Here is a 15,712-nt window from a genome sequence, read left to right on the forward strand (position 1 = left end):
ACAAAAATTAATTTATTAAAAAATAATTTAATAATTAAAATTATTTATAATGAATGAGTAAAAGTTTGAATTATTAATTTATCAATTTTTGTTAACATTAAAAACTAAGTGTGTATATTATTCATTTTGTTTTTAATTTTTATTTTATTTTTGTCTTTTGTCATCTCTTTATCTCATATAATTGTGCACTCTTTTTTTAATAGTAGTCCACTTTCCTTACTCAACTAACCTCCTATTTTTTTTTATATAAACTCTTCTTCACCTCTCCTTTCCTATCACAAATATCATTTCCCCTCTTTTCTTCATCTCTCCAACAATAATGGCGTTCTCAAAACCCTCCTATTTCTCTTTACTTCTTCTCTTCTCCCTTCTTTCTCTCTCCTTCGCCATGGATATGTCGATCATCTCCTACGATCGCAACCACAATCTCGCCTCCTCGTCGGGTAGATCCGACGCTGAAGTGATGCTAATATATGAAACATGGCTAGTCAAACACAAGAAAAATTACAATGCTTTGGGAGAAAAAGAGAAGAGATTTGAGATTTTTAAGGATAATCTAAAGTTGATTGACCAGCATAATTCTGACGAGTCACAAACGTTTAAATTAGGGCTTAATAAGTTTGCTGATTTGACTAATGATGAGTTTAGATCTATTTATTTGGGGAAGAAGACGAAGAAAGCTTCGATGAGATTGTTGTCTAAGATGAAGATGAAGAGTGATCGGTATGCCGTTAAGGAAGGTGATCAATTGCCAGAGTCTGTTGATTGGAGAGAGAAAGGTGCTGTTGCTTCCGTCAAAGATCAAGGGGCGTGTGGTAAGTTCACTTTCCTTGGATTAGCTTTTTTACTCTTGTCAATCAAATTGATAGTGAAATTGCTAAAGTTAATCGCAAATTGGTTTTTGTTGTTTACTTTATCTGGAGTAATAGCTTATTTTTTGTTTAATTTATTAATTAATTAGTGATGGCACTGGTTGTTTTTGGAGTATTAATCAATTAAGATTTTAATTTTTATTTATTTATAAATAATATTGATTCATTTTTTGAAATATATTTATATTGGTTTTGATTGCGCTGGTTTTAGTTGTTTACTTTATCTAAATATTTACTTTTTCTTTGTTGATGATGGTTTTGATTATTCTTATTAATTGATAGATGTTTTTTATTCATTGTGGATGATGTTGATTACAATTTTTGTGATTTAATTTGTAATTTGATTCAATTTGGTTACGTTTAATAGTTTTGAATTTTGTTGTGTTGTGAACGGATATTTCGCCGAAATTGGGGAAATTGACTAGTAGGACTTGAGTACCTGTTTTGTTCGTAAGTGAATATATGAGCAAGTGGCTGCTTTCGGTTGGGTGGAAATCAGAATTTTGTGCTTTTTAATTTTAATATGAAACCGTTCTACCTTCCTATATTTCTTTTTACCTTTTAGTTTGTTTTCTTTAGATTTTACCAGTATCAACTCATAATTTAATGGATTAAACCCAAAATTATCAATTCACAATATATTTCTCTCTTCAAAATATATGGACAACAATTTTAAATGGTTGATAAAGGGTTTTAATTTTTTAAATTTCAAATAGTAAATTTGGTCTCTATACTCGTTGCTTTGCCCCTGGTTAAATTTTATATACGGTTTCATTTGTTCTATAGAATATTTTTTTATAAAACTTTCTAACCAAAATTCTTGTATAAATGAAAATTTTGTTGCGTTTTTATTATCAATCTAGTATAGATCCTTGTGCAATGTACGAATTTATGTGTATGAATTATATAAAAAAATAAGTTCTAAGAATGAGGAAAGTATATATTATAATACACCATTTTTTTTATTCAATTAAATATATAAATTTCTAAGTTAGATATATAGAATTGCTTTAATAAATTATATAAATACTTCACTTATTTAGCTCTAATTTTAAAAAATTAAATTTTAAATTAGGTAAATATTGTTATGTAATTAATTATCATCTAGTAAAATAAATCAATTTGTCAAAGCTCTTTAAAAAGACATTTATCATTTTCTAGCATTTTTATTCGATGTCTAATCCAAAATTTGTAGAGAAATGAGATTATTTTGCTTAATCTGTCTAAGATTCTTTTGGTGATGCTGACCGATTAAATTACTTTCTTTATCGTGGGCCATAATCGCTGTCTATCTACTATCTATAGTGGGGTATGAACTTATTATTAATCTTTGTTGCTGGTCCCTTGCGAAATATCTTCAATAGTTTTCATTTTTCTAGTTATATCTTTTTTTTGGCCTTTGACGTTTATATTGGGCCACACTTTAGATTTTCCACTAGTTTCCATAGTGATCTAAAGTATATATACCTGTAAATTTTGTCTGTCACCACTCAGCATTTTTGGTGCCAATGAATCGTTTGTGGATAGTTGTAGTTACTACTGTTTGGCAATTTAACCCAAAGAACTTTCACATTTTGGGGATCAAATGGAGCAATTTTAACGTAGAAGACGGATAATCTTGAAGATTGATTTGTAAATTGACCTTGCTTAATTTCTTATCAAATTATTTGACTATGAACCAAACTTGAATTTTCTTCGATACAGGAATACAACTCAGGCAATCTGTAATTTGGAAGCAAACTTAACATTTATTAAGTATCTAATTGCAAACATTGTTGCAATTGATATTCCAATCTTTCTAATATATTTGTTTTCCCAATTATATCTTTAAACAATTCTCGTTCTTTCAATACTAGGTGGCATTCACTAATCTTTATGATAGCAACATTCATTATGCCAATGTCATTAAGAGCCTCTCACCTAGGCTTTCCTTAGAGCATTACGTCGCATTAGCTAATCACTCTTAGCACAAATATATATTGTTTTGTCAAATTAGGGGACATACTTGAGGTGATTTTGATGCTTCTCTTAATTGATGATTTGGAATTAACCTTTGCCATTGGTGGAGGGCTTCTGTTGTGGCCAGGTTTATGATGAGGGCTATGTCTTTATATGTATACTTGTGCATTGTGATGGAAATCATCTCATGGGCCTTGCGTATTCAATTGTGAGTTGTCATTTGTAAAATGTGATCTTGATCAAATTCGTGATGTTATTTGCTTATCTTTTTTGTGATCAAATTCAGAGTTGGAAAATTATTTGTGTATAGAGTAATTTTGTAAGAACTTATTATGTCAGAGATTTAGTGAGGTTTGATAGAGTTATAAGTTCTTAGTATCTGGCATTTTTTGACCCTTTTACTTTTTTAAAATGAAGGGAGTTGTTGGGCATTCTCTGCAATTGCTGCTGTGGAAGGAATAAATCAGATTGTCACCGGAGATTTGGTGGCTTTGTCTGAGCAAGAGCTTGTTGATTGTGACACTTCTTACAATTCTGGATGTGATGGTGGTCTTATGGACTACGCATTTGAGTTCATCATCAACAATGGTGGTATCGATACTGAAGCAGACTATCCTTACAAACAAAAGGATGGCACTTGTGATCAGGCTAAGGTCTGTATCATGGTTTTTTAAAAAATTGATTTAGCTATATGACTGTCATACGTACGTACTTTATACCAGATTGACATCTTGATTCACTCTTCCTTTTTTATATTCTTGCAGAAAAATGCCAAGGTCGTTACAATTGATGGATATGAAGATGTTCCTGAGAATGATGAAAAGGCATTGCAGAAGGCAGTTGCTCACCAGCCAGTAAGTGTTGCCATTGAAGCCGGTGGCTATGCCTTCCAGTTGTATCAATCGGTAAGTATATGTGCTTGTCGATGCCTTTTTTTGCTGAAGTAAATCTTTGATCCTGTTTCTGTTCCTGAAAGAAATTAAATTATTTTTTTGTATACATACAGGGTGTTTTCACTGGAAGATGTGGAACAGATGTGGATCATGGTGTTACAGCTGTTGGTTATGGCACTGAGGATGGCAAGGACTACTGGCTTGTGAGGAATTCATGGGGCGCTGACTGGGGAGAGAACGGTTACATAAGGATGGAGAGGAATGTTAAGGGTTTGAGATCAGGTAAATGTGGTATTGCCATAGAGGCCTCTTATCCAGTCAAAACCGGAGATAACCCTCCTAACCCAGGCCCTACTCCACCATCTCCGCCATCACCCACTGTAACTTGTGATTCATACTACTCATGCCCTTCTGCTACCACCTGCTGCTGTGTCTTTGAATATGGTTCTTACTGCTTTTCCTGGGGTTGTTGCCCATTGGAGTCTGCTGTCTGCTGTGCTGACCACTCTAGCTGCTGTCCCCATGACTATCCCGTCTGCAACATCAGAAGGGGTACCTGCAACAAGGTAAACACACATTATTTCACTAATCACTATTATCTCCTACCTGTATAATTGAAGTGTTAGAGCTGATAATCTCTGCTTTTGCTTAACAGAGCAAGAACAGCCCGTTGAGTGTTAAAGCATTGAAGCGGACTCCAGCAACCCTCCATGCAACATTCGGCCTTTTCTAAGCACCTAACATTGCAGCTAAAATAGATTTCTCGACTTTGTCATTAATCAGATGATGCTGGAGGACTACTGCTGCTCAAGTTGGCTTCTCGTATCAAGGAAAAGTCGTATTCTTCACCATGCATCATTTCCTTCTGCTTGGTGGTTTTGTATATATGCTCTAAATCGCACTAAGAAACTTTATGGGAATTAATCCATGTTAAAGACATGGGAATTGGAATATTGCACATTCGCTTTAAGTAATTACTGATTTGTGTATACAGTTTCACCTATATTCAGTTATTATGAATTACTGATTCGATCTGCTACTAAGAATATCTTGTGTGTTCTTGATTGCTAACTACGAGTTAGTTATCTTAAATAAGATCCATGATTTTCTCGGTCTTGAACTCCGACCATGACCTTCAATTTTACATTGAACACAAATTGTAATCAAGAATAATGTAGAATTAGTATGAATTTATGGCTTCATCATTATTAATCAATCAACTCAAATATATATACAAAGCTAATCTTAAAATTACCTTGACTTAGGCTACTAGAAATTTAAGAAACAATACCCTCTCAAGTAAGAGCATGAGTGTTCAAATGCCCAACTTGGAGCCAAGATAGTCAAACTGTGACATTCCAAGTGCCTTGTGAAGATGTCGGCCAATTGGGAAGTAGTTGGGATATAGAATGGAAAAATCAAACTTTCAACAATTACATCTTGAACAAAATAACAATCAGCTTCAATGTATTTGGTTCATTCATGAAAAATCGTATTCTTTGCGATGTGCAAAGAAAACTGACTATCACAAAACAACTTGATTGCCTTTGGGTGGTGCACACCCAAATTCAACAATAAGCCTTTAAGCCACTCCAGCTCACAAGTAACTGCCGCCATAGAGCGATATTTGGCCTCTGATAAAGACATCGACACAGTGGGTTGCTTTTTAGTCTTCCAAGAGATAGCAGAATACCCGAGAAATACCAACCAACCCATGATTGAGCGATGAGTAAGAGGACAACTCGCCCAATCCGAATCACACTAACCACGCAAGGTGAGATCACTATCAGCACTCAACATGATACAAAGTAATTTCACGCATATGACTATTGTTTTCAATCCTAACCATTTCAAAACAATAATGTATACTAATTAGTGTTGTGTGCCAAGTTTTATGCCAAACAAACCAAGTTTGAACTACTTAAAGCTAGTAAGTGCCAAAAAAGCTTAAAAAACCTTAAAAACGAAACTTAGCACATAACTTCAAGTATATGACTATTTTTTTCAATTCTAACCATTTCAAAACAATTATATATACTAATTAGTGTTGTGTGCCAAATTTCAAGGCAAACAAACCAAGTTTGAACTAATTAAAGCGAATAAATGCCAAAAAGCTTAAAAGAACCTTAAAAACAAAACTTACTACGTAATTTCAAGCATATGAATATTGTTTTTAATTCTAAGATTTTCAAAACAATTATATATACTAATTACTAATGTGTGCCAAGTTTCATGCCAAATAAATCAAGTTTGCACTACCTTAAGCGAGTAAATGCCAAAACAACTTTAAAATGTTTAAAACGCAACTTAACACGTAATTGCAAGCACATGACTATGTTTTTCAATTCTAAGCATTTTAATACAATAATATATACAAAATAGTATTGTGTGCTTAGTTTCATTCCAAACAAACCAAGTTTAAACTACTTTAAGCAAGTAAATGTTAAAAAAAACTTATAAAACCTTAAAAACGCAACTTAGCACGTAATTTCAAACATATGACTATTGTTTTCAATTCTAATCATTTCAAAACAATAACATATACCAGTGTTGTGTGCCAAACTTAATGGCAAACAAACGAAGTTTGACCTACATTAAGCGAGTAAGTGCTAAAAAAAGCACCAAAAACCTTAAAAACGCAACTTAGTACGTAATTTAAGACATATGACTATTGTTTTCAATGCTAACCATTTCAAAACAATATATATACTAATTAATGTTGTTTGCCAAGTTTCATGGCAAACAAACCAAGTTTGAACTAATTAAAGCGAATAAATGCCAAAAACCTTAAAAAAACCTTAAAACAAAACTACGTAATTTCAAGCATATATACTAATTATTGATGTGTGCCAAGTTTCATGCCAAACAAACCATGTTCGAACTACCCAAAAAAAGCATAAAAAACCTTAAAAACGCAACTTAGCACGTAATTTCAAGCATTTGACTATTGTTTTTAATTCTAACCATTTCAAAACAATAATATGTACCAATTAATGTTATATGCCAAGTTTCATGCCAAACAATCCAAGTTTGAACTATTTTAAACAAGTAAGTGCCAAAAAAAGCTTAAAAGGATTAAAAAAAACGCAAATTCATAAGTAATTTCAAGCACATGTGTATTTTTTCACTTCAAACCATTTCAATACAATAATATATACGACATAGTGTTGGGTGCCAAGTTTAATGCCAAATAAACCAAGTTTGAACTACTTTATGCAAGAAAAAGTGCAAAAATGTTTAAAAAAACTTAAAAACACAACTTAGTACGTAATTTCAAGTATAAATGACTATTGTTTTCAATTCCCACCCTTTTAAAACAAGAATATATACTAGCTAGTGTTGTGTGTCAAGTATCATGCTAAACAAACCAAGTTAGAACTACTTTAAGCGAGTAAGTGTCACAAAAGCTTAAAAAACTTTAAAAACGCAACTTAGCACCTAATTTCCAGCATATGACTATTGTTTTCATTTCTATCCATTTCAAAACAATAACATATGATAAATAGTGTAGTGTGCCAAATTTCATGGCAAACAAACCAAGTTTCAACTACTTTAAGCGAGTAAGTGCCAAAAAAGCTTAAAAAACCTTAAAAACGCAACTTAGCAAGTAAATTCAAGCTTATGACTATTGTTTTCAATTCAAACCATATGAATACAATAATGTATACAAAATAGTGTTGTGTGCCACGTTTCATGCCAAACGAACTAACTTTGAACTACTTTAAGCGAGTAAATGCTAAAAAAGCTTAAAAAACCTTAAAAACGCAACTTACCATGTAATTTCAAGCATATGACTATTGTTTTCAATTCTAACCATTTAAAAATAATAACTATACCAAATAGTACTGTGTTCCAAGTTTCATGGCAAACAAACCAAGTTTGAACTTTAAGCGAGTAAGTGCTAAAAAAAGCATAAAAAAACCTTTAAAAACGCAACTTAACACGTAATTTTAAGCATATGACTACAGTTTTCAATTCTAACCATTTCGAAACAATAATATATACTAATTAGTGTTGTGTGCCAAGTTTCATGTCAAACAAATCAAGTAAGAACTGCTTTATGCAAGTAAGTGCCAGAAAAACTTATAAAACATTAAAAACGCAACTTAGCACGTAATTTCAAGCATATGACTATTGTTTTAAATTCTAACCATTTCAAAATATTAACATATACCAAATAGTATCGTGTGCCATGTTTTGGCAAACAATCTAAGTTTGAATTCCTTTAAGCGAGTAAGTGCCAAAGAAACTTAAAAAACCTTAAAAACGTAACATAGCACGTAATTTCAAGCATATAACTATTGTTTTTAATTCTAACCATTTAAAAACAATAATATATATTAATTAGTGTTGTGGGCCAAGTTTCATGCAAAACAAACCAAGTTCGAACAACTTAAAGCGAGTAACTGCCAAAAACGCTAAAAAAATCTTAAACACGCAACTTAGTATGTAATTTCAAACATATGACTATTTTTTTCAATCCTAACCATTTCAAAACAATAATGTATACTAATTAGTGTTGTGTGCCAAGTTTTATGCCAAACAAACCAAGTTTGAACTACTTAAAGCCAGTAAGTGCCAAAAAGCTTAAAAAAACCTTTAAAAACCTTAAAAAAACCTTAAAAACGAAACTTAGCACGTAACTTCAAGTACATGACTATTTTTTTCAATTCCAACCATTTCAAAACAATAGTATATACTAATTAGTGTTGTGTGCCAAATTTCAAGGCAAACAAACCAAGTTTGAACTACTTTAAGCGAGTAAGTGCAAAAAAAGGCTTAAAAAATCTTAAAAACGCAACTTAGCATGTAATTTCAAGTATATAACTATTATTTTCAATTCTAACCATTTGAATACAATTATATACACCAAATAGTTTCATGTGCCAAATTTTATGTCAAACAAACCAAGTGGACGTAATTTCATGTGCCAAATAAAGCTTAAAAAACCTTAAAAACGCAACTTAGCACGTAATTTCAAGTATATGACTATTGTTTTCAATTCACGGAGAAGAATGGGTTGCTCGTCTCCTCCTTTGCACTGTCAAGTTGTAAAAGTAGGAGCGCAAAAAATAATATGCTCCCGTTTCCACAACTATATAATACAAGTTTATTTAAGTAACGTTGCATCATATAGCGTCATAATTATTTAAATATAAGTAAGATTTAGTACTACTTGTAGAAGGACCAGTGGACCCGCAATAATGTCACTAGCTAGCTGTTTTCCTTTTCTTTATCAAAGCAAATCGATACAAAAGTTTGTAGAGGAAAGCATGTGCGAGATTGGCCTAGCTATTAGATGTGATATCAAGCAAGTCTTGGTTAAGGAGTTCTAAAAAGATCCGTTGCATCAAAATTCCGGACTTGTCGACAGACAAATATCTTGAAACAAGTACCCAATAGTAAATGTGACCATAATCTAAATTTGCATCATATCCTCAGCATCAAAAAGAATGTATCAGCTTTATTGAGTTTTTTCAATTACATTTTTTATGGAAAAAGAAAAAGTATTTTCAACCTAAATTTAGAGACTGTTTAAATTCAAACTCAATGAATTTGAGTTTAGATTTGAATTCAAAAAAAAAAATAGAGGTTTGATTTTTCTAGATCCTACCCGGCCAGATAAAGGAAATCAAATAATAATTTAATTATCAAGTAAAATAATAATAACTCATTGAGATAGAGGAAACAATAATTAATATATTTCTATTATCATCTCCTCCAAATACAATATGTAACATTGAATAAAATACTATGAAAATTGAAATAGTGTTATATGTTGTATATCATATCTCACAAGATAAAGTTTATTAGAAATGTTTAGGTAATAACCTAAGTAGTAAGTACGTATAAGAAGAATCTTTTAGTAAAAATCTCCCACATAAGTTGGGACTAAATATAGCAGCTCAAGTCAATTATCTCTTGCAAACTACCCCAGCCTCACCATGCATTTCACTAACACAATTCATGTGGGCAAGCTCCGAGGCCTCCAATGAACTCTCCTCTTGATGATAAACCTTAAACCTTGAAGCCAAACAATCAGTAGCAAAAATACTACTACTTACATACTCTTTTTCTCCTCCCATAACCACCATTGGAGCTCTTACATTCACTTTGCTAACATACTCATCTCCATAAGTTTTCCCCAACACACCATCAACTTTTCCGGTTAATGAGTAGAACTTGAATCCTAAATCAAGATGAGCGAAGCAATCTTCGTTCGTAATTCCATAATTGTGAACTCTAGAATATTCTTGAGTGATAGGTACAACTTTAGTTGTGATCTTGAGTATTCCTTGGACTTCAACAGTGATAGTATTGGTTTCAAAGGTAGTTCGTGTTATGGTGACTTGTGGGGTGGATGTAGACTTCCACTCGTATCCAACAGTTTCCTCAAGGTAGATGGGTTCGCCATCAAAAGCTATGGATAAACGATCATTGGCATCATCCCATGTAGAGGTCTTCTTGGCTCTAACGAAGAGGCGATGGTTATCGAACAGGACTCCGATCGACTCAACCCATGTAAAGTCACGTCTCAAGTTGTTGTTTCTTTTTCCAATGAAGTGTGCATTTATGTGGAGGTTTGAGTCTGTGACTAGGCAAAAGTCTTGGTCTTTTTTGCCATGGAAGTAGAAGGTGATTCCGTCTCCACCAATGAAACGAGGGTCTTGGCATACAGCTCTTGGATAGTCACAACCTACGTACGTACACAATCCAGCCACAAATAAAAGGAATTTCAGAATTAATTTTAGTTAATTGTAAATGTGTTATTGTTGGAATGGTTTATCTCACATATTTTGCACACTTTATAAGTTATTGGAGACCTTCTTTCCATTGTCATATGGTTTTGGAATAATATATATATCTAGCTTCTTGGGTTATGAAGTTGTACACCTTGTGTATCTCTCCATTAACATGTTGGCGTTTATAATAAGTCTAGTCTAATTTAACAGTTATGTAATTGTTCTTAACATATTTTTCCAGAATTAGGTTTGCATTGAATGAGTTCCTAGATCAAATTATAGATTAATTAAGAAAAGAAATTGAAGAGAATAGAGGCTTACTGCAAACGGGCTTGCAAGTAACACAATCAACTTGACATGAAGTAGGGCAATTAGCAGGACAAAGAAGGGGTTGATTGTAGCATTGTCCATAGTACTTGTTCCTGCATCGAACTCTCTTCCTAGCGGCAACACCAGAAGAATTAGGAGAAGATGGAGTTGGAGTGTAGGGTGGTGATGGTGACGATGGTATTGGGCTTGGGGGTGTTTTATTATCATCATCATCATCATCATGACCATCATGTTGTGGTGGTGATGAACCAGGGACACACATAGGTTTGCAAGAAGGACATTCAACAGTACAAGTATCAGGACAAAACTTAGGACAAACATGGGGCAAGTTATAGCAATGCTTGTACTTCTTGATTTTACATGTTGCATTTGAAGGATTTTTAGCAATTCCAGGAGGAGTTGCACCCTCTATCATAATACCCAAAACTAAGACAACAAACCCAAGATATAACAACATCTTGGGTAAAGCCATTATTTCATACAAGTTCTCGCAATATATTCTTACAAAAAAAAAACAAAGATAGCTAATTATGGTTTGGTATTACGAGATAAACAAGAGATTAGATAAAAGGAATGATATCTAGCAAACAATGCAAACCAAGTCCTTATATAAACGTGTACTTCCAAGTTAGTAGGGTCGTCCCTAGGATAGTTTTGAGGTGCAACCACTTAGGGTCCAACTCATAAAAAGACCTAATAAATTAAGTTAATCCTTATAATTATAAATTAGTATTTACTTAAATGGCTTTTAGGGTAAATTGAACTTGCAGCATTAGGTTTTTTAATTAAGCGCATGACTACTGAACTACATAGTTGAAAAAAAAAATAACCGCAACTTTACTTATATAAGAGTTTTTTTTCTATTTTTCGCCTAGGGTCTGAATGTCACGAACAGCATGTTAGAAAAATAAATACCAGTCTTCGATCCCTTAACTTGTTTCAGATGTCAGGTCAACGTATTTCAATTCAATAAACAGCTAAACTGCATGTGCATGGCGGTTCAACGATTTAATTATGAGAATGTTGCGCAATTGAAGCTCAAAGCCTTATATAAAACTGCAGAAAAAAAAATATACAAAAAAGAGGACCTTTAATTGTTAATCAATTTTGCGATTGCCACTACAAGAAAACTTGTTTTTAGCAACGACTATATTTTTTTCGTTGCGAAAAATACAAGTTGTTGCAAAATCCGTTGTTGTTGCTAAATAATCGTTGCCATAAAAAAAATATACTTCCCCACCCCTTAGAATAATTTCCCGGTATAACCCAATTTTTTGCAACAAACAATTTAGTTGTTAAAATTAAATAAATAATTCGTAACTGTATATATTGTTGCGAAAAATATTTGAATATACAGATACAATAAAGTCGTTGCAAAAAACCTTATACTAATAATTTTTTTTTCATTTCCCTCTCAAAACAGTTTCCCAATCCCTCATAATCGCATTCCTTCCCTCGAAATTTCAGAATCCCATACGGCGCCCATACCATTCCCTCACAAACCCGATTCCCTCACAAGCCCTAATCCCGCACACCGGAGGTAAGCGATTGCCGCCTGCACATCGGAGCGTCTGCCGCCTGCATGCCGGAGTTTCAGCCGCCTTCTGCACACCGGTGCTGCCGCTACGCTACCCTTCAACCGCCTTTGAACCCACGACATGTAGTTTTATTTTTTTTTGCCTTTTTTTCTTTAAATTTCTTGTTCTTGTTTCTTGTTGTTTTCAATTTATGGGTTGTTCTTTGAATTTCTTGGGCTTTGTTGTAATTACCAGATTAATGTATGTGTATTTCATCAGTTTGAAATGTTGGGTTGTACGTATTTTCAGTCTTGGCAGTGCGAAGGAACAAGAGTTCGCCTTTTTGTTGGGCTTTGTTCTAATTATCAGATTTATGTATGTGTATTTCATGATTTTGAAATGTTGGGTTGTATTTCATGACATAGATTAACCTTTTTCTTTGCCACTGAGGATTTACAATTAGATCTTGCGGGCTTAATTACTTGCGTTTTTTGGGGGTTTATGTTTGTGTGTTTTTTTGTATTGAAAACTACTTGCGTTTGTTTTGGATTTATACCGTTTCTTGAATAAGGTGAGATTGCTTTTGATTTATATGGATAATTTATGAAAATGTGAGATTCTTCCAAAGTAATGCTAAGAAAAAATTGATGGAGTTACTTCAAAATTGAAGTTCTAGATGATAAGATTAAAGCAAAAGTAAGTTTTTTTGGCCTATGATTTCACTGTGTAAGGTTTTGATGTCATGGTGGAATTAGTTTTTCTTTTCAAATTGAAGCAAAAGAACTCATTTTTTGCGATTGTGATGATACATACTTGATGAGGGAAAAGATTTTTAGTTTATTTGTTTTAGATTATAATGAAGCCTAGTAAAATGGTTCATGTGAACTTCTTAAATTGTTCTTGTTTATTCAAGTTGATTTGTCTAAGTTGATTTGTCATGTATTGAAAATATTTTCTAAATTGATTTGTCATGCATACATTGGAAAAAATGGTAATCTTTGTTCTTGTTTTTATTGTTAAATTGTTCTTCAAACAACTTAGAGTTAAAATTCTCTCTCACATAGTCGTTAAATTGTTATTCAAGTTGTTAAAACTGTTCTTGTGTTTCATTCAAAAATTTAAATTGTTCTTGTTCTTTTTGAATCGCTAAATTGTTCTTCAAACAACTCAAAATTAAATTGTTCTACAAGTTGTTAAATTGTTCTTGTTCTTGTATTAACTGTTAACAATATTATAAGGAGTTCTTGGTGATATTATTGAATGTCATATAATCTAATTACTATAAAGTTTAAATATAGGAAATGATTTTGAATAAGGCATGGGTCAAAGTAAAAGATCATTCATCTATTGATTATGTAAATGGTGTTGATGAGTTTCTAAATTTTGCTCTTTCCAAAGTAAGAGAAGATGATCGAGATAGTACTACTATTAGGTGCCCTTGTAATAGTTTTCGCAATATATTTCTTAAAACAAAATGTGATGTAAGATTCGACTTGCTTAAGGGAGGAATGTATGAGAAGTACACTTTTTGGGAACTTCACGGGGAAGAATTAGTTGATTCAAGTTATGGGGATGATGTTGATGAGTCGAATGACATTGATAGTGGTTTCACAATGTTGCAAGATGCATGTGGATTTGGTGCTATGAATGTTGGGAGTGCTGAAGAGGCTTTAAATAATGTTGAGGAGTATGAGAAACCTAATGCAAATGCAAAAAAGTTTTTCAAACTTTTAGAGGAGTACCAAGAACCATTAACAATTTATTGGCACAACAATGTCTAAGTTGTCATATATTGTTAAATTATTACATTTAAAGGTTTTGAATAATTGGTCTGATAAGTCTTTTGATAGTTTACTCCAATTAGAATGTCAAGGCTATGGCGCTTACCTTCCAACTTCTTATTACGAGGCTAAGAAATTCATTAAAGACTTGGGCCTTGATTATTATAAGATTGATGCTTGTGAAAATGATTGTATTCTTTATTGGAAAGAGCATGAAAAATTGATTGAGTGTCCCACTTGTGGTTTATCAAGGTGGAAACAAGAAAAGGAAGGCTCTTCTAAAGGGGTAAAGGTTTCTAGAAAAGTGCTAAGATATTTTCCATTGAAGCCTAGGCTACAAAGGTTGTACATGTGTAGAAATACATCCAAAGACATGCGTTGGCACAAAGAAAGGGATGCTACTAAAGTGAATGATTGTGATAGGATTATAGATGATGATGCCCTTTCTAGGGAAGAGGAGGATGATACCTTTTTGGAGGATGACAATACGAGTGGGTTGGATAATACAATGAGACATCCATCTGACTCCTTTGCATGGAAATCATTTGATGAAGAGTATAGTGAATTTGCTAAAGATGTGCGAAATGTTAGACTTGGACTAGCTTGTGATGGCTTTCAGCCTTTCAATAATTCACAACATAGCATATGGCCAGTGGTTCTTATCCCTTATAATTTTCCTCCTTGGTTATGCATGAAACCTTATTCATTTATGCTATCTTTACTAGTACCAGGTCCAACAAGTCCTGGAATTAATATGGACGTCTACCTCCAACCACTTATTGAGGAGTTAAAGGAGCTTTGGGAGGTTGGTGTTGAAACCTATGATGCTTACTCTAAAAAAAATTTCATCTTGCGTGCATCACTACTGTGGACTATCAATGACTTTCCTGCGTATGCAGATTTGTCTGGATGGTCTACGAAAGGTTATTACGCTTGTCCATGTTGTCATAAGGAAACTAAACGGACGTCGTTGATGCATAAGGGTGGTTATTTAGGGCATCGACGTTGGCTTCCAATGAATCATAAGTGGAGAAATGATGCCAATTCTTTTGACGGTAAAATTGAAAAGGGTGTTGCACCAGTTTCATTGAGTGGGGATGATGTATTACAACATTATAGCCGATTCTCACAAGCAAAATATGGGAAGATTGTAGGGAACAAAAGAAAAGGGATGCTTCTAATAGCTTGTTTGGGTGGAAAAAGAAAAGCATTTTCTTTACCTTGCCGTATTGGAGGAAATTAAAAATTCTTCATAACTTAGATGTTATGCATATTGAGAAAAATGTCTCTGATAATATCTTGGGTACTTTAATGAGCATACAAGGCAAAAACAAAGATACTTTGAAGGCTCGATTGGATTTGGTGAAGATGAAAATCAGAGATAAGTTGCATCCTAAAGTGGTTGATGGTAAGGTGCGTGTTCCTATTGCTATATATACAATGAGGTCAGATGCCAAGGTTGCTATATGTCGTATGTTTTCAAAATTGAAATCTCCCGATGGAAATCTATCAAACATTTCTCGTTGTGTTAAAGATAATGGAAAAAAGATATCATGTTTGAAGAGCCATGACCATCATGTTTTTATGGAGCAGTTGCTTCCCCTTGCACTTCGTGGG

General features: G+C 33.2%; 3 protein-coding genes across 3 annotated transcripts; 2 read left to right on the plus strand and 1 right to left on the minus strand.

The window, feature by feature from the left end:
* Window positions 1-228: 228 nt before the first annotated feature.
* LOC130805951 (cysteine proteinase mucunain-like) lies at window positions 229-4,770 on the plus strand. The gene is made up of 5 exons (XM_057670807.1): window positions 229-815; window positions 3,249-3,484; window positions 3,596-3,736; window positions 3,838-4,290; window positions 4,380-4,770. Exons 1-5 carry the CDS (start codon window positions 320-322, stop codon window positions 4,455-4,457), a joined length of 1,404 nt encoding a protein of 467 aa, XP_057526790.1. The 5' UTR covers window positions 229-319; the 3' UTR covers window positions 4,458-4,770.
* A 430-nt stretch (window positions 4,771-5,200) lies between these two features.
* LOC130805634 (uncharacterized) lies at window positions 5,201-12,457 on the minus strand. Its single transcript, XM_057670419.1, has 4 exons — window positions 12,301-12,457; window positions 10,789-11,223; window positions 9,658-10,421; window positions 5,201-5,485 (listed from the first exon to the last, which is right to left on the minus strand). The coding sequence occupies exons 1-4, from the start codon at window positions 12,455-12,457 to the stop codon at window positions 5,201-5,203; spliced, it is 1,641 nt and encodes a 546-aa protein (XP_057526402.1).
* Window positions 12,458-13,615: 1,158 nt separating this feature from the next.
* LOC130805635 (uncharacterized) lies at window positions 13,616-15,338 on the plus strand. The gene is made up of 2 exons (XM_057670420.1): window positions 13,616-14,017; window positions 14,130-15,338. Exons 1-2 carry the CDS (start codon window positions 13,616-13,618, stop codon window positions 15,336-15,338), a joined length of 1,611 nt encoding a protein of 536 aa, XP_057526403.1.
* Window positions 15,339-15,712: the final 374 nt, after the last annotated feature.

Source organism: Amaranthus tricolor, chromosome 2 (genome assembly GCF_026212465.1).
Source record: "Amaranthus tricolor cultivar Red isolate AtriRed21 chromosome 2, ASM2621246v1, whole genome shotgun sequence".
In the NCBI taxonomy this organism is placed as follows: Eukaryota; Viridiplantae; Streptophyta; class Magnoliopsida; order Caryophyllales; family Amaranthaceae; genus Amaranthus; species Amaranthus tricolor.